General features: G+C 39.6%; 1 protein-coding gene across 1 annotated transcript in view; it reads left to right on the top strand.

Moving 5' to 3' along the window:
* Window positions 1-19,243, top strand: part of LOC107707821 (fibrosin-1-like protein) — a gene marked incomplete at its 3' end in the record, with an annotated part of 343,126 nt that overhangs the window by 297,805 nt on the left and 26,078 nt on the right. The window contains exon 6 of the mRNA XM_016511913.1: window positions 3,237-3,285. Coding sequence (XP_016367399.1) covers window positions 3,237-3,285 — 49 coding nt within the window. The remainder of the gene's footprint in view (window positions 1-3,236; window positions 3,286-19,243) is intronic.

Raw genomic sequence — 19,243 nt, 5'->3', positions numbered from 1 at the left:
ACAGTATCGTATCCACAATCGGGTACGAGATTAACACACACATTTCAAACTCAACACGAACAAACAAGCAAAACGTTGAGGTTGATGTGGCACTCGCTGGTTTTAAGAGGGGGATGACTGAGATGTTTATCAGCCCTTAGCTGGCCGTCTTCAACATGATGTTACATAAACAGTGAGAAAATAGCACAACATGTTTTAGGTAGGCGTGGTTAACTCTTAACTTTTATAAAGAATATCTCTTTGGTTTTGAGACTTTAGTGTTTGCAACTTTACAGATCTTCTTTATGCACCAAGAGCTTGTAATACTCCAAAGAGAAAGGAAAAATTGAAATGGCATCATATGACCCCTTTAAGAGAGAGAGAGAGAGACTGAGACTAAAGATGATGCGTGAGGAATGATTGCTGATGGAGGAGAGGAAGAATGAGGAGTTTGCTGTGACAATGATAAAACACAGGCATGATCCACATGCTAAAATCTGTTGTAGAGGTCATCCCATTGTTGTCAGGTTAATCAGAGGACAGTGTGGTCAGGCTGAGCCCCTCTTTCTCTCTCTCTCTCTGATCATTGATGGCATCTGGCCAGCTGGTCTGGCAGCGTGACACCGCACCAGTGCCACACCTTCCTCTGAAGCCTCCAGTGGCTCCGCTGTGCCACCCTCTCCTGGCACTGAACCCGCGGGTGTCGGAGGTGAACAGAGAGGCGTGAGGAGGAAACAATCAGTCTACTTATGCTATATTACTGCTTCTATGATGCATTTCAGTGGAATTGTTTATATAGTATTGAATTATTTTTATATTCATGGAGTAGACTTATTTGATGAGTTTTTTTATTAAGATGCAACTTGGTCTTCCATGTTCAGTATTGTGATGGCAATACCATGGTATATTTGTACTGTGTAATAACACCAAATACACTACCTTTCAGAAATTTGGTATTCGTACGTTTTATGTGTGTGTGTGTGTATGTGTGTTATTATACAGCAGTGACACATTCAATCAATCAAAAGCACTGTTTTGGTGCAACGAATCCGACCTCACCTCCCTGTCTTCCCTTTCCCGTTCGTTCTTCCAGTGGCGCTTTACAACTGTAGGCAGCAGGTCTCAACACATGGCCGTGACCTTTTTATTTTTCTAACTCCCTCCCTACCTCCTCCTCTGGCCGTCCATCTCTCTGTTTTCCTCCTGTGAGAGTCGGGGAGGCTGCATCATAGCCTGTAGTTAATGAGTGCAATGGGAGAAGTGAACTGAGGGCAGTTTTTGTATCTCAGAGTCCCAGGCCCGGCCTCTCTGCCTCCAGATCCAGTATCACACGTCCTCTCGGGTCAGGCCTCCTGTGGCCCCGCCAACGCTGTTTGGCTCCCAGCAATGTGGCTTCAATTTCCTCAATTTTGAAATGGTTATAGCCCCTCTGTTTCCTTTAGCAAGCAGGGTCTTTGCGTTGTTTTTTCTCTCTTGTTCGTTCTCCTTTCCTGCTCATTTTGATCACTCTGTACTTTAATCACCGCTCGGCCCCCCTGCGTTGTAAGAGTGTAAAGAATTTGTTATGAGTAACCTTTGACCTCTGGCCTGTAGGGACACAGTTTAAAGGCTGCTCGGTAGAAGAGCTCACTGGCAAAAAATACAAACAGTGAAATGCAGCCACCATAAATGTCTTTTTTTTTTAATCTCTCTGGCAGCTCTTTTCTTGTTTTAAGCTCTCATAAGAATACCTTTCATAGACGGATCATTGTATTGAAAGTTCCTTTTCAACATTAAAGTCGCGCGCCAGGCAGACGTTAATGACAGTCTTTGCCCAAACCCGAGGCTTATGCATATGCTACGTGCCCAGTTTCAACTGAACCTCTTTTCTTTCATGTAATCCTACGGGTGTGTGAGCTAAAGTGTTCCAGCGCTCAGACACAGAGAGCTTGTGTAGTAAAAAATCCCGCTTGCTGAAAAATTAGTCCCCTGACATAGTGAATTATGGGGCTGAAATAGAGCTCTTTATTAATGTAGTCCAGGATTCACATCAGCGGAGGTCTCAGAAATTATGCCACGCCGTGGGTCTGGTCTCACATGAGGTTTTGCATATTAGACTGAGTACACATTCTAAAGAACAAGTTATTAATGGAGCTAGAAACTTGGTCTGCAGAAGATTCAAACAGACAAACAGTGGTCTTGCAGAATCAGAAAACACTACACATACAGTATGTTGCATATAAAAATGAGACGGTGACATTTTTGGTTACACTTTATTTTAAGGTGTCCTTGTTATACATCTTACATGTACTTACTATTATAATAACAGTAAATTATGCACAATTACATGCAAGTAACCCTAAGCCAAACCCTAACCGTAACTCTAACCATATAGTAAGTACATGTAGTTAATTAATATTACTCGGTACTTAAATGTATAATTACACTGTAACAAGGACACCTTAAAATAAAGTGTAACCACATTCTCAAATTAATCTTTTCTACAGCAGTGCTATTTTCTTCTTGCTTGTCTTTTAGCATGAGCATATGATAATAGGGATAATAATATAGGTAAATGAAGCTCAGAATAAGAAGATATGTAAACGCATGACTGTCTGCTCTCTCTTGCTAAATGAAATCCATAGTGTGTGTTTTGTATTGATAGACTATAGTTCTATTCTAAGAAAAAGCTGGAATGTGTGTGCCGGAATTCTTCACCACCCTTGTGCATAGTGTGTGAAGAATTTAAGAGTTCTTTCTCTTCGTTAAGAGCCCCATGTCCTGTCTGTCAATGACTGTGTGTTTTTGTAAGAGCATGGCATGTTTTCTTTTTCTCGCTGCTTGCCAGAAACTACACGCTCTGGTACGTGGAGGGGAAGGAAAAGCGTACTTGTGTTTAGTCTACATAGCACTTAAGTCACTTTGTAGGGAGATTACTTTTTTTCCCCATTCTAATCTGCGGGTAGGATTTGTGAGGTCACCATCCATCAGTGTTCTTTTGTTAAATCATTAAGAGTAAGGATGTGGAAAATTGTGCAAGTTGGCTCCGCTTAAACATTCGCACAGTGTTTTATTTGTCTGTTGGCTTTTTACGTCATTCTCCTCTGGTTTTTCTTCTTTCTCTGTTCTTTCTTTGTTGGTAGACATTTTTAGGTTGGCACAACGGTGTCCCCCAATATTGTTGTATTTCCCCCCAAAAAAGGGGAGGATGAGAGCAGTTGTTTAAAAAGGAACTTTACTTGAACATGGCCTAATTGTGTTTCACTTCTGTTTTGCAGGCATCTGATATAGGATCAGAGAAGCTTTTCTCGCCTACTGCACCTAAAGGTAAGAGCATGAATATATATTGTGGATGCTATGTAATGTCATTTCTCCTGCATTGGATGTTTTAGACATGATTAAGCTTGATTTGACCTTTTACCCCATTCATAAACAAAGTTTTGAAAACAAAGCCCAGGGTTGTCATTTCAATATTCAAGATACTTGCATAATGCATACTGTACTACAGCAAAACTCATACAGCTAAACCCTTGTCTCCTTATTTTGCATTCTAGTAGGCTCTGTTCTCAATTCAGGCAGCAGTTGATAGGCTATGTTTTTGGTGTTGAAGTTAATGTTTCCCCCCCAAAGCCTGACAATATGCAGTATGCTCCCAAAGGCCACCAGGAGCTCATTTTCAATCCATATCTCTTCCACAAGAGTAACATTCCTCTTGCCGGAATGGTGCTGTTCTGTTTTTCTCATTTTTTCATAAATGTTGAAGGGTTTTTTGTGCTTGGGAGACAAAGAGATACCCATCTTTTCCAGGTTCCCTTCAAATGCTGCATTTGTTAGGTTGCACATGTGTAGAAGTACATATGGTAGAAGCAAGTCATAGGCCATCAGCCTCATCAGAACGGGGTTGTTAGGTTTGGGTGGGGTGGGTTTACAAGTTGAGACCTCAATACCAGACAGCAAATCTCAAATGCTCTGTAATCCTGCTAAAAGCCTGTTAAAATCCTATGAGACTGTAAAAATGCTGGGATCCTTATTTGTTTCCTTGTATTTTTGACTCGTTTTCAAGTGGCTGCTGGTAGAGGTTTGCTTTTAATGCGGATCTGAGCTACTTTTTACTGTTTCCAGTAGTAGCAAAAGTTTAGCTGAGAGCAGTAGGAAGTCGGCCCAAGAAGATTTTTTTTAGTTGGTTCACATCCAGGTTTTGTAGGGGAACTAAGTTGTGAAACGAATTCTGTTTGTTGCACAGTGCGAAGGAGCTGTCTAGTTTAATGCTGCACTTCTGATGCCCGGCATGAATCCTTTAGAGAGCCTTTGCCCCCCACTCTCTGAAAACAGAGAAAAGAGGAAGTGAGAAGAGACAAGTCGAGCTCAGAGGAAGAGTAAAACTTGTGACTACTGTCGGGGTCCAAATTAAAGTCCTTTTTTTCATGTCTGTGGATGACTTCCAGACATAACTGTTGGAAAAGACTTGTGCAACAGCTGACATGTTTAAAAGTAGATCAGAGCACATGGTTTGAGCTCTTCTGATGTCACCAGAAGAGCTTGTTGTTGTTGTTGATATTACAGACTCCCTAATCTGTGTTACGGCTGATGGCGAGACGAACTGCATCTTCCTTAAAATCCTGCTAATGTGTGTCGTGCAAACACATTCCCTAGGGATCAAAGAGATGATATAGAGAAAGCAGAAAGTAGTAGGAAGTGCCAGATTAGGATTAGAAACAAATGTAAAACCAAGAGTAGGAATATGTGGATTAAGTGGTTTAGGACTGCAGGGAATAAATATTATCGTACTAGAGTCTGTAGAGATTTCGCATGGAGGTATAACCTTTGAAAGCAATAATGTTTGACGATAATATTTTAAATGATAACGTTTCATTTCTGACGTTGTAATCTTTAATATCCAGGTCCAGTTCAGACTTTGTAACCATTGATATCCATTAAGTTTCACGAAAGTTCCTTCATAACATCGTAACATTTGATGTCCATTTAGTTCCATAACAGTTCCAGTTTGCTGGAACTAGCTGGAGGCCATGAAAATTTAGTGAAAATTGATCAAAAATGCCAACATTTTTCAAAACGCTAGTTGATGTCCAAGAATTTGCATTATTCTTCAAGTTCAGACTTCAGAGCCTTTGATATCCATAGATTTCATGACAGTTTAAGTTCAGTCTTCGTAACTTTATACATCCAGTAGTTTCGCTGTAGTTCCAGTTTGGTGTCTTTTAGGTCTATCCTGGAAAACTTTGGCTCTGTTTTCCAGAACTTCTGAAGTCTAAGAGGTCTAGGGCGTCTGGCTAAGCGTTTAGCTGAAACCGTAAAAATAGTAATTGTTAAGTTTATTTTCGAATTTCCTGTATGTTAGTGGCGCAGCGCCCTTTCACTTGGTTTTGCAATTGCCGTAATCACTCTTCTGATTTTAGCTTCCAAATCGTTTGGCAAGGAATGTATAGTATCATTACCCTTGTTCTCCTGTTGTCGTTGTTGAATGTGGGTTGTCCAGACTTTGTTCCATGGAATTCACTCATTCCTCCAGGCTGTTATTCTAGATTTTGGGGTATAGGAGCATATGTGTCCCATTACAGTACGTCCGCCGAGACCAATCCAAAGCTCGCTCCGCTCTGATCCCCAAATTGGTCTGCCCTGGAGAACTTCTGGCAGACTGATCACTCGCTTGGCTCACATCTCGCGTTGGAGAATTGCATTACAGGGAAATACCTCGGCATGCATGTGGTGCTGCTTACACAAATATCCATGTGTCTTTGTTTCTATAAACAGCTTTCGTGCACGCCGGTGCTTGATTTGATTGATTTTGTGGCCTCAGTCAAGTACTGTGGTGACATACAAGTTTTTGTATCAGCTTAACTGCTGTTTAGTTTTATTCTAATGTGATCTCATATAATTACCGCCATCGCTGTGCTGTTTGTAACTTTTTAAGAGGCTTGCTCTCCATCTAATAGAGCCAGGTTTTTCTTGCCCTGAATGAAGGCATAGCAAATTCATAGCTAATGCATCTATATAAGGTGATTGTTGGTCCTAGAACAGTGTGCAGCATCTGCCAGCTTCACAATAAAGTTAGAGACTCCAAGTGTAGTTGGGAGGGGGGTTGGTCTCTTTCTCTTCATTTTACCCATCAGTGAAGTGGTGACGCACCCATTTTGTGTGTGAGGTCTGTCAGGCAAACCCGGGGCATGTTGGTATAGCGAAGGAAGATTGTAGTGGAAAGCCATTTGTGAAGTGGATTTCTGGTTTGCTAATCCTGATTAATTTTGACCCATTGTGCTCATTTTAAACCACGTATTACTGTACGCAAGAAGCACCGCCAGCTTCGGGCCAAACTGTGAGCTTAGCAGCTTTGGAAGGCTTAACAGCAGATGGCATTTTAAGCCGGACTTAATAAATTGTTTCCATTAAACTTGCCGGCCCACACATAGTGGATTAGGACTGTAGAACAAAGAAAGAAAGAGAGTGAGAAAGCAACAAAAAAGCAGGGGGTAACAGCTAGTGCCACAACAGCACAAGATCAAATTGATAACGTGCATCGGTCGTACGCTTTTCGCTGTTAATCCACCGTTGCCTGCGCGCCAACCCATGAAAACAAATTGACCCAACTAATTTATTATAAATAATATTTACAGTCCATACCATTAACGTAACGTATGTAATTCCGGATTAAGAGCCACGTCTGGTCGTCACACGTTATACTCGGTTTTTCTTGATAGCATTTGGCCGAATCAATTCCGCAGAGGATGGATGCTGCTCCCCCTCCCTGCCTCCCTTCCACCGCCGTCCCCTGGGAGCCGCAGGGTCGTTCTCTAAGCACTCATTATATGCTACACGGCTCAGGGTCTCCGTGTCGAATCGCTAATCAAGCACTCTGTCTGCAGGCCCACGATTCAATAGCCATTGAGTGGCCTTTGTTCCTACCCGCTATTTGCTGCATGTTAATAAAAGTTTGCTCCCTGCTCCGCCTCCCCTTCGCACACGGCCTCCCCTCAGCCCTTCAGAATATAAAATGCACTCGCTTTTCTCCCCTCCTGCATGGGCAAAAAATAGAGGGACGGAAAAATGAGTGGAGGCCAGTAGGGGTCAAGGGATTGGGGGGGGTAGTGGTGTGTTTGTATGCGCCTCTTCTCCTCGTCCGAGGTTAATGCTGATGTATTGCTAACCTTAGCGCTGCAGTGTTTGTGGCCTCTTGCCCATTAAATAATGAATAGAAGTTGACCTCTTGACCAGCTAATCCGCTTTGCAGCTGTCGGATCGTGGAAACGCCGAGATCGTGGAGTCATAGTCAGGGATGGACCAGCGAGAGCAGGCGTATATTTCAAGATTAGCAGCTAATATTAAACCCACCAGTCATTGCGAGGGTTTCTGTAGCCTGTACAGGTGGAATTGGATTTGTGTTTGTTTGACAAAGCCTGTCCAGCTGTTATTGCATGTAAACGTTCCACAGCTGCTTTGTCCGAGCTCTTATTGTGGTGTGGATAGTCATTTAGCCTTGCTTGTCATTTGATATTAATAAGCACAGAAGGCTTGTCCTTTGTTTGGGTGATTGTTCATGCTTGTTTTCCCTCCTCTGCCTCTTTAGCTCTTGGTTTACACACATATTTCCATTTAGTCAAAGGTGTGGTCCATATTGCGACTTATTCTGTCCAAGAATGGCTTGTTAGACAGGAAGAGACCTGACTGTCTGACCAATATGTAAAGTATGTTAATGACTTTGCAGGAATATCAGGCACCCACGCTCTGGAGCTTTTTGTATATATATTCAATTTGAACGTTTCAGACGAGGGAAATTTCTCTCGGAGTGTTTCGTAAATGTCGTTGGGTCCCACTTGGCTCTGAAACAGAACTGCAACTTCAGCTCGAATGGAAGAATGGCGTTCATATCTCTTTATTATTTCCAACTTTTATTATTTCTCCCCACCATCTCGGAAACATATGACCATTTGTTGTGGTAGCTGGCTCATGTTTGTGTGTTTTCCTTTCATTTCTGGAAAGCGAGTGTTATGAATGTTCGTCTTTATTGATAGCGCTTTCCCTGTTTGTGTAGTTCTGCCTGTCAGGAAGATGAAAATAAATAGCAGGAGCGTGGAGGAGATAAAACATGTGTTTAATTATTAATTGAGCCATTACTGACAGAGATTGCCTTTTTGATAAAAGGCAGGAAGCTGCTTCGGGGGTAGAAAAAGCAATTACTAAAGCTATCTTCCTCTTCCTTTCCGCCCGTCGTTTTGCTCTGTGCAAACAGAAAAACATACTCTGTCGACCAACCTGCTCCATAAATTATTTTAATTTCCTTTCAATATTTATTATGTTTTAAATTATGATTCTGTTGTCATGTTCTATTTATATGAAGAGGCACTAGAGCCATGCTATACTACCATGGACGTAACTATTATCTAAACGGGTGGGAGTTGTTTTTCTAAACGCGTTTCAGAAAATAATATTATAATATACATCTCGACGTGTTCGTTTCCCTTTTCATTTCGTTTCAATTTGGTCAAACAAGCGCACATGGCGTATTGATTTCGTTGACGTCTGGCCATTTGCTGAAATGCTATTTCAGTTGCTGTGCATTTAAGCTGACTGTGCATGGGGTATTGATATTATTGTAGCTTTCATTTGCAGAGATTCTAAAAACCATATTTGAAGAAACATAACCTTTCAAATGCCAATGTAACTACCTTGGCTGAGAACTTTGCAGAAAGTAAACAGTGTCTAGAGGATTTAATAGTATGCAAAAACATGCATGGACCGTATCTCACCCCACAAAAAAATCATTAAAAAAATGGTTGCACTATTAAATTATTTTCATACCCCATACATATTTTTAATGCAAAAAAAAAAGAATATTAACAGGGACCAATTCTTACTATTATGTAGTTGCTTACTAGCATGCCTATTATTAACATAGCCACCGTAAGAGAAGCCATTGTTCCATAGTTGGGCAGGCTTCAAGTAAGTGTCTTTCACCTCTCAGTAAGCTTTCCCTGGGCTAAGCCTGTTAAAACCATCCTTACCCTGTGCCACGGCCGCCCTGGGACCAGACGGTGTTGAAACAGTGCTCTTGAGATGATCTAGGAGCCCTACAGCGAGGAGAGCAGCTTGTAAAGTTGAGGTCAGGCCTTCTCAGGAGTCTGCCTGCATTTGTGCTGGGTAATTTTAGCACTCGTGGGCCAGCTAATGACCAGTTTCTTTCAAGAGTTGATTGCTGGAGCTCGTTTAACTATCCCCAGTGTGATCATTCCCACTAGGGCTGGGATAACCATCAGTCTAGCTGCAGGGTAGCTGCATTTTTTTAAGTGAGAGAGAGTATGTTTTTTATCAGGATAGGCAGTGAATATCAAATATGTACGCTTAGCTCTTTATTGCCCGTTTGAAGGAGATGCCAGGATGAGATTTTTAGCATTTTGTTTCATTGTGTCCTGCGTTTGAAATCGATGCTATTTGCAGAGGACGTTGTTATCCTCGCTCGCAAAGCCAGATGGTTGTTGCTTGTGGCCAAACATGAAGCTTGGCTAATGTTCAGTCACTGGCAGAGACGAATTGCTAGACTGGATGGATATTGCAAACACGCTTGTAATGGATTCGACATTTCGGGAACCGGTTCAGAAGGATCTTATAAAGACTGGAATTCTGTGGCCGAGCGCAGGAAGGAGGTTAAATGAACAGAATTCCATGACCAGGAACAATGCAAAAGCGCTTCCATGCTTGTTGGAGTTCAGAGGACTTAGACGCGCTTTAACATGGTTGCGGTATGACATGCAAGAAGTGTTATTCAAGTTTTTGTCGCACTTTATCAATGCTATACATATTCGGTGCTCACGCCAAGTACAAACACATGCTTCCGTACGTTTAGCTAACTCCGTTATTCCATCTGCATTTATCACGCTGAAGTCTTGCAGCTCAGAGAGACGGTTTGTGAGGTTAAGCTAATTAGCCCTGAAATCAGCGCATGGTAGAAAACCGCAGAGGGATGCACTTCAGCGAGAGACGTTCGTAATGTACGTTCTGATGGTCATTAATCGTTTCGAGCTACGCTAAGGAGCAAATACCACTCCGTGTGAGACTCTCGTTGCTGAAAAGAGAAGGAACGAAAAAATTTATAAATCCCAGTCTGTGTGGTTTTCTATTAATCAAACAGGCATCTGTTCCCCCTTGCGCTGAGCATGGGATAGGCCTCTTAACAGCCTTCCTCTCCAGTGGCCCCATTCAGACCCAGAGTGGCTGTTATTTTAGCACCACGCTGAAGAGCAGCGGAAGAGTGGGACGCTGAACCCCGCTGATGTGTTGCCTCGCTTGGGAGAGACCGGATAAGAGGGTCCCAGGAGTGGATCTCGACTATGAAGAGCCATTTAGAGGTAGACCTAGCTGCCTCTTCTAGGTGCGAGGGGGCATGGAGGGCCACGGTGGCAATAGATGTGGAAATGATGAGCAGGTACAGAACAAGTCCTGCTTTTGTGCGATACAACCATTGGAGTACTCGTGAGTTTTGTAATGTTATCTTAAAGGTGGAGTTGAAATTCTGGACCACTAGCATCACCAACATATTTTCCTGTATTATTTATATGTCATTTGAATTCAAACCTGTTTCCAGACGTAGTGTCTGCCCCATTGTAGTTATACTTTTTCTGAGAAACTAACCCAAATGATAGTTTTCTTATAGTTCTAAACACATGACATTTTAATACATAGTTTTATTTGGGTTTTGAGTTAAACTGGTAATGGGAAATTCAATTGGAATTTAAATTGGAGTAACAGAAGGAAGAATTTAAAGACGTTCAACAAATAATGCATTCTGGGAAATGAAGTGTTCTTCCACCTGGGTTCACATTAGTTTTTATTATATTATTAATTATTGTTTTTTGTTGTTGTTTTTATTATTAAATATAATGAAATATATGAATGACGTGAACTTAAATTTTTTGGCTTTCTTTGAATTGCAGCTCATTTGAATTTTATACTTTAAATACTTAATTACATTAGATTTTTACATTTTTGAATTGCAACTGCGTATCTTTTTTTTTTTTTTTTACCTCAATCTAGGAATTGAATTGGATTTTAAAAGGCTCAATTCAGTTCTAAATCCTGCATAACCCGTGATGTTTATATGAACTCAATGCATGTTCTTTGTTGGATTGGACACCCTAAATTTTATTTTTTACACATGAATCCAAAGATATCTAAGATAAATACATTCAGCTCAGGTCTGAGCCCCTGTAGCACTGAAGAGGGTGTTGGATTATGGTTTTGGATGTCTTCTCTTGAGGTATGATTGCAAGTAAATTTAAAGCATGTCACAGAACACAGTTTTGGTCTACGTCTACATGGGCAGCTGAGGTGCTTTATTATCCACCCGAGGCTATGGATTTTCTTTTACTAACAGCCTGAATTTGAACCAGGAGCAGTGAGAACATTAGTATGGCCCAAAGGTTCTTCAGCAAGAATGAACCACCTGGGTCTCCCTTTAAAAAGCCGCTTTAAAATGCTTCTCTTCTGGGAGGCTTTCAGCTGCCCTATTTGCACTTAAACACTTCTGTAGGAAACGTAGATGGACCTCTACTTAAAAGGTTGCGTTTAGTATAGTCATGGACCGCAATCTTTGAAAAGCTACACCTCATGCATTCTGCCTAAACATTAAGAAAACGCTTTTGCTTGTATACTCCATTTTTAGTTGACAACCGTTTATTATGTGCTTTGTGTGCCCCATGAATGCAAGAAGCTGGATCTAGATGCATGCATTTGTTTTCACGTGTAAACCTTTTAAGTGCTCTGTTTTGTTTGGTTATTAAAAAGAAATTGCACTCATGGTCTGAAATGATAGAAATATGTACTTTGGAAAGAAAATAAAACCCACAGAAAAACCCATGTATTATATATTAAATAAAATGAATATGACTTTTTTAGAAAGAATATATTTTAATAGTTAAAATATGTATCTACATTTATTTTAAAAAGAAATACATGTACTATATATATATATATATATATATACATGTATATATATATTACATATTTCTTTTTTAAAAAGATTATACATATATTTACTTAATTTGTTATATATTAAATATATTACATATTAATCCTTGAAATAAAATATAAATATTTATATATTATATATTCCATTACAAGTCTGTCCGAAGTGATGTGTGTGTGTGTGTGTGTGTGTGTGTGTGCGAGTGTGTGTGTGTGTGTGTGTGCGAAAGAGCTGTAACAGGAAATTAGAGGAGACATGCATGTTTGAGCGGGTCCCCCTGAGCGATGCTGGAGGTCAGGACAGAGGGCCTGTCTCCGTTAGTTTTACTGGCACACCTCCAAAACCTTCCTTGCCCCTTCAGACTGCCTTTATTTCTTCCCTGCACTGCTTAAAGTCTATACAGATGGGTTAAGCTTAGGCTCATACATCATAAACCCTGGTCAGAGACAGAGTAGACGCCATATTTAATTTGATGCAAACGAGCATGACTGAAGTACGATATGTTCAGTGTGTCGTACTAATCTGTGTAAAACTTTTCTGAATGTGTATGTTGTTACGTAAACATCCCAAAAAAATTATTAGCTGCTGTGAACGATTTCTCAGATTCAGAAACGATGACTTTTTCTGATTTATTTAAAGAACAAATGGATTTGTGAATCTGACTTTACTGGCCATGCTGTATTTTTGTGTACTGTTATACATTATACTGTTACAAATGTCTGCAAGATGTTTGACCCTAGTTTGTTGAAAAACACTGTCATATTTATTTCACTTCAATATTTCTGTCTGCAGAGCTTCTGTTAAGAAACTAAACTGACACTCATTGCATACCTCGCCCCCATTGTTTAGTGCCGTTCTTGCATGATTGAAAGCGCCTAAAAGTTATGTGTGTTTGCTAACCTGATATTTCCCTGCAACCTGATCCCATGTCTTTATCCCAGTGTCAAACCCACCTGAGGGGTTGCAGCAAGAGGGTCTCAGAGCTGTAATTTAGCCCCTGTCTACATGAAAGGACACGCTTGGCTATTGTAAACACTCGGATGTCGCCTCTTAAAACAGTGTCATACAGAAGTGATGCATTTCAGAAAGGGACCCTAGACCTCCTCCTTTCAAAATACTGGTGTTTCAGGGTCATTTTTGGGCCTGTTAAATACAAAAGATTTTTGGCAGATGCTAGTCCTGGAAAAATAAGCCTTGAAGGATATAGATTGAATCATAAGATTGTGGAGTGACGATGAAAGTTTTGTTTGGGGTCATTTCCCCCTTCAGTAAAATGAAAAAAGTTTTTCCAGTGCTTTCTGCAGAATATTGTACAATCTTTCCACCTGTGATGCAATCTCAATTTCATCCGGTGCAGTCTGGTTTTCAGGCATTACGATTTTTGAAGGCGTTCTAAAAAAGTAAAACATGCCCTGTATGGTCTTCAATGGGACGTAATGCTCTTCAAGTATCTGTGAAGGATTTTGGTGGAAGAGAGCAAATGTTTTATGCGGAAATATTCTAAGAATGGAGGTAAACAGTCCGTACAATGAGATCTTTAAAAAAGACGTCTTTTATCTATGTCTGAATCTGATCAAATCGTTGGTCTGACTGTTACTTGACCCGTGTTCATGTCATGTTCTTTCTTAATAAGTTTTTTCCATAAAGTCACACTATGAAAGATGCAATCAGCTCTGCTTAAAGCCGATTATCCAGTTTAATTTGGCGTGAAGATGTCGAGATATTTTTCGCCTTGATATGGCTGAATTATTTCATAATAAAGTCACAAGGCGAGTCATTAGGGAAGAAAGAAAGATCGTAAGACATTTGAAAAACATGCATGCGGTCGTCCACATGTGCACCTTCTTGTGAGGCATGCGTGCGCAAGCATGTACGCTAACCAAGCAAATCGGTTTCCGTCCAGTGCTCTTTTTCTTTTACTGGAAGCGGTTAAGTGAAAAAGCACTTGAGGGAACATTATCCGAATTAAAATATTGACAATATGCCTTGCAACTATGGCCACAACGTCATAACAAGAAGTCAGGTGTGACGGGTAGAAGAAGGCCTGTCAAACTGGAATTGTTCTTGCGAGTTCACCGTGATAGGAAAGCCAGTTCCAGGTACATACAGAGGGGGGCAAGAAAGTCTTTCAGACCCATGTTATGCTACTTGGGCCGTTGAATGATTCCCATTCATCCGTTTCCTCTTCCACTGAAAAGTAATCAGTTACTCGCTGAAAGATGATATTATATGCACCTAATGTCATACGGGTCTGAAGCAGGTTCATGCCTGATAGCATTGTTAGAGAACACCTTTATTTGTGCTCTCCCATGGCAAAATGCTCGCTACCCCAAATGGCTTTCGCCCATGTTGTTTGGCCTGTTTTTTTTCTCCTCCTGTTTCACCTCCTGCTTTTCTCTGCGGCCTGTAAATCAGGAGAAAAGCAGCTGGCAGTGCTAATAGAGGATGCTCTCCTGCAGGGTAACAAAGAGGTATTGTTGGGTTTGTAAGGGCATTATGCAGCTAAATAAAGCTGACATGCTGAGGTGGAATTATTGAGCCTGGTGCAGCCCCGTGAAGCGAGGCTGAGAAGTCGGCTGGAAAGAAACCAGAGCCGGAGAACCTGAGAGAGAATGGGCTGCCATTCCAGAATGCTCTATAATGACGGCTGTTCTTCTAGTCATCAGTTCTTGTGCTCTTCCTGAAAGGAATGTCACCATGGTACTGAGTAGGGATGCACAATGTACTGGTGCCATATTGGTTATCTGACGATATTTGTGTTGTTTTTACCTTTCTAGTATTATTGGCTCGAAATGGCTAAAATTTGCAATCTAATCCAATCCCTGCTTTGAGGTTAATCGAATAAGAACCCAAAACGTGGATTGACTATGTGGCCGTTTATGGGTGCTTCTCATATTTTGGCTTTTTCTCCAAATGTCAAAGGCCGAGGAATCGAGATCTGTCTGTTGTATTGGCCTGCATACGACTGAGTCTCCACTGATTCCAACACCCTGCTGAGCCGTAAGACGAATCTTTATTAGAGCAGACAGCCATTGTCTGCAGTCATCTAGATAATTGCAGCGCTGGGTCCTCTTCTCTAATCAATCCAGACAGCTGCCGCCGTGCCTGCTGCGTTTGCCAACCGTGCAGCTCAAGCTAATTAATGAAATGATGAGCCGTTTGGGCACAACGTGGTACCACACAAACAATCTGGGACGCTTGGAAATGCCCAGCCCACATCAGAGGCACAGATAGATTAGTGAAGAGCCTGTATTTTTAATCGCTGTCTTAAAACCCAATGTTTCAGAAGTACTGCACACTGTTAAAGGAATAGAGCTTTTTTCATCCAAAAAGCAGTGCTGTTGTTATTTGCTCACCTTGTTGTTCTAAACCAGTTTGACAGATTTTTTTTCCACAGAGCACAAAGGAGAAAATATGAAAACATGCTCTTTTTTTTTTTTTAGCTACACTCTTAAAAATAAAGGTGCTTCAAAAGGTTCTTCAAGCGATGCCATAGAAGAACCATTTTTGGTTCCACAAAGAACCATTCAGTCAAAGGTTCTTTAAAGAACCATCTCTTTCTTACCTTTTTGTAATCTGAAGAACCTTCTTTCGCCACAAAGAACCTTTTGTCAAACAGAAAGGTTCTTCCGATGTTAAAGGTTCTTTATGGAACCATTTAGACAAAAAGGTGCTTCTATGGCATCGTGAAGCACCTTTATTTTTAAGAGTGTATAATGAACATGAACTGACACTTCAAAATGGATGCAAAATTAGTTTGTGATGTTAGCCTTCCCCTGCAGTGACTTAATACAGTTTGAATAATAAATGAATCATTTAGACTGAATCAATTCATTGAAAAGATTTGACTCCAAATGATTTGGTCACATATCAGACATGAGAGCTAGAGTGGTTGATTTTTGTATAACCATTTCAGTCATTGCGCCTAATTTTTAGCTAATAACCCTAAACGCATTTTCCCCCCCAGTCTTCATTCTGTCCGTCAGTAATCACGCATGGCATGAAACGGGATGGCATATGCCATCCGAGCCATATGGGCACAGTGTGAGTCTATTCCCAGCATGGGGAAGCAGTGGTTCATGGAGGGCACGGAAAGCTTCCAGATCTCTGAAATGAACGGTAGGCGCTCACAGATTTTCTGTGTGGGCTTCACCAGCCAACATGTTGCAGCTTAACACCCGGAGTGCTCTGGTGCCACCTTGCCCTGTCCCGAACAGAGATGGAAATAGAGGACCGATGTCCTCGCACCAGCTGTCATTGGCCCTTAAATTCACTGTAAAAAATGTACCGTAGAATTTACAGGATGTTACTGGCAAAAAAGTTGCCAATAAAATCTTGTAAAAATGATGTTAATTGCTGTAAAATGGATTACAGTATAATATTGCAAAGCAAATTACAGTTAATTGCTGTATGTGAAATACAGTAATTTGTAGTATTTTTACAGTAACATTGAATTAAACTTGTAGTTTATTTTACAGCAATATTTTGTAATCTCACTAAAGTACAGTATTTTTCTGGCAGCAAAAGTTGCCAATAAAATCCTGTAAATATATTTTACAGCAATTTTTTGTAATTTCACTAAAGTACAGTATTTTTCTGGCAGCAAAAGTTGCCAATAAAATCCTGTAAATTCCCCTAAATCCAAGATGATGTTTTAATAATTTAACAATGAAAATGCTGCAAAGAATAATTTTAACAGTAAATTGTAAACTGTAAAATACGGATTTAAATGTATTATCATGAGCGCTATCTTTATACATTTACAAATGAATAAAAACCAAGTCAAAGATGTTGCAAATAAATATTTATTAAAACTGGCAGAAAGACATTGCAAGGCTTTTACTGGTAAAAATAAAAATGTCAGTCTTTCAACAGTTAAAATCTTATCATAAAAATAACATAGCATCACAAAATAACTACAAATACTTGTTATATCACAAAAAATAAGCCATATTCTGAGTAGAACATTAACTTTCTATAAAAATTAAGGTCAATCAACAGAATTCGTATAATTTTGGTTAAAAAGGGATTAAAATAAAATGCTGGAATCAACATTATACCACAAATTCTGTTGTTTGAGCTTATGTTCTATTAAATTAAGAATATTCCTGCAAAAGACAATTTAATAAATACATACTGAAAGTCCATCAACTTTCTGAGATGAGCACACACATGAGGGTTGTCCCTCTTCTCTAAGACCTTTCCACTTGTTTTGCTTTATGTATTCGTCTTGTATCCAGTGAGTGTTGTGATTCCAACAAAACATCTGCACATAAAAACAAGCAGAAGCTTTAGAATAAAGTTCAGTATTGAATGAAACTAGCTCAATAAAATGAATGTAAAAATGCCACTTATACAATACAATCAGCATTTGCCAGTACTTGAACTAAATAAGTAACCTTTTTCATAAATGAAATTACTCAAGTAAAACATGTTACCTTTGAAAAAATTCAAGTGTGCAAAAGATGCCTGCTCCCGGGACGCCAGACTGAAGTTGTAATAAGACTGCAAATCCAGCCATAAAGTTGAGGTATGAATTCACAACCATCTGACCCTCGAAAAGCCACTGGGTGCACCTGAAATGTGCAAAAGATGCCTGCTCCCGGGACGCCAGACTGAAGTTGTAATAAGACTGCAAATCCAGCCATAAAGTGGAGGTATGAATTCACAACCATCTGACCCTCGAAAAGCCACTGGGTGCACCTGAAATGAATAAATATAAGCCATAATGTAACCTACAATACAGTATTTCAATATAAAATGTAATCTAAAGTACAAGTTTATCAAATTATTTACAACAAAATTAATAAGAATACATTACCTAATATAATCAGCTTCAGACAGTCTTGAAGCATCAAACATTTCTCCACATCAGCTGCTATTCTTTGCACCTACAAGAAATAATGAAAAATATCAAGTAATAAAAATGCATTACATAAATGAGACCAAAATGAACACCCAAAAAGGCATGTATTTTAAAATAAACAAACTCTTACATTTGATTAATAAATTCAATTATAATAATACATTGTAGAACTGTACCACCAATCAAATTAAATAATTTATAATGCAAAATTACAACTGTGTTATGACATTAATGTTTTACATAAATTTTTGAAATTACAAATAAGAAATATTGGAAAAATGCTATGATACTTTTTAAACGTGAAACTAAACTGCCATTAGGTGGCAGCAAATAACTTAAAGGGTTAGTTCACCCAAAAATTTTTATGGAAGGGTGCTTTTTATTTCACGTCTTTTGGACTGAAGGAATGCGACACCCGTTGAGTGCCATGAAACAGATTGAAAAATCAAAGACAATTTTTAATATAACTCCGACTGGATTCGTCTGAAAGAAGAAAGTCATATACACCTAGGATGCCTCGGGGGTGAGTAAAACGCAGCCTAATATTCATTTTTGGGTGAACTAACCCTTTAACGAGTGAGTCGATTGAGTCATTCATTGTACCGATCCGTTCAAAATGCTGAATCATTCAGTAAAAACACAGCTGAGTTTTGCTTTGATCTTTGTAACGATTTTCGTTGGTGAAATAGAACAACAGTCAATATTGTGTCTAAAAAGTAAGTAACTTAATGTTAACTAATTGTCTATTGAACTATGTAACATTTGCACTCATGATAATCAGCAAAACAGCTCGCTTATGCTCCTTAACAATATCATATGTTATAAATAAACTCAACAGTTTGAACATTTACCTCATGTTTCTTGTGAGTTTATGGCACACGTTAAGGTTATTTGTTTTGATGTTGAATGTAATAAAATCAGAATCAGTCTCGCGTTTCGATGCTTCCCTAGTTTTTTTTTTACCCAAGTTTTAATCAGGCTAACTTGTCCAATCAGGCATGTAAAGATGTCTTTCACTAAAAAATTGTCTCGGACAAGCTTTAATGTCAGTACAACTACAGTGGCAATAGACACACATTTACATGTAACGTTAGTTTCTAATTATAGTAAGTTGTCACGTCAATATGGGACAGTTGAACACATATGAACAAATGAAATTTCACATATTTTGCTGATCGTCAGTTATTTCGACAGATAGTAGTTACTATGACAATCGTTCGTACTGGACATTACGTTAAAAGTTGGGTAAACACTACTTTAAATGCTCTCAATAAGAAAATTAAACTGCCAAAATTAGAAAAATGCAGCATTTAGCCTAACTATGCTATGATAGCAATTTCCAGCTTACTGCACATACCAAGGCCGCATGTCTAAATGTCGTGATAGCAGGCTATTGTAACATGATATCGCTTATACATTAACTTAAATAAATATAAAATGATATA

This window comes from Sinocyclocheilus rhinocerous, unplaced genomic scaffold (assembly GCF_001515625.1).
Source record: "Sinocyclocheilus rhinocerous isolate Xijiao unplaced genomic scaffold, SAMN03320098_v1.1 scaffold1256, whole genome shotgun sequence".
NCBI lineage: Eukaryota > Metazoa > Chordata > Actinopteri > Cypriniformes > Cyprinidae > Sinocyclocheilus > Sinocyclocheilus rhinocerous.
This window is presented reverse-complemented; position numbering and strand designations above follow the sequence as displayed.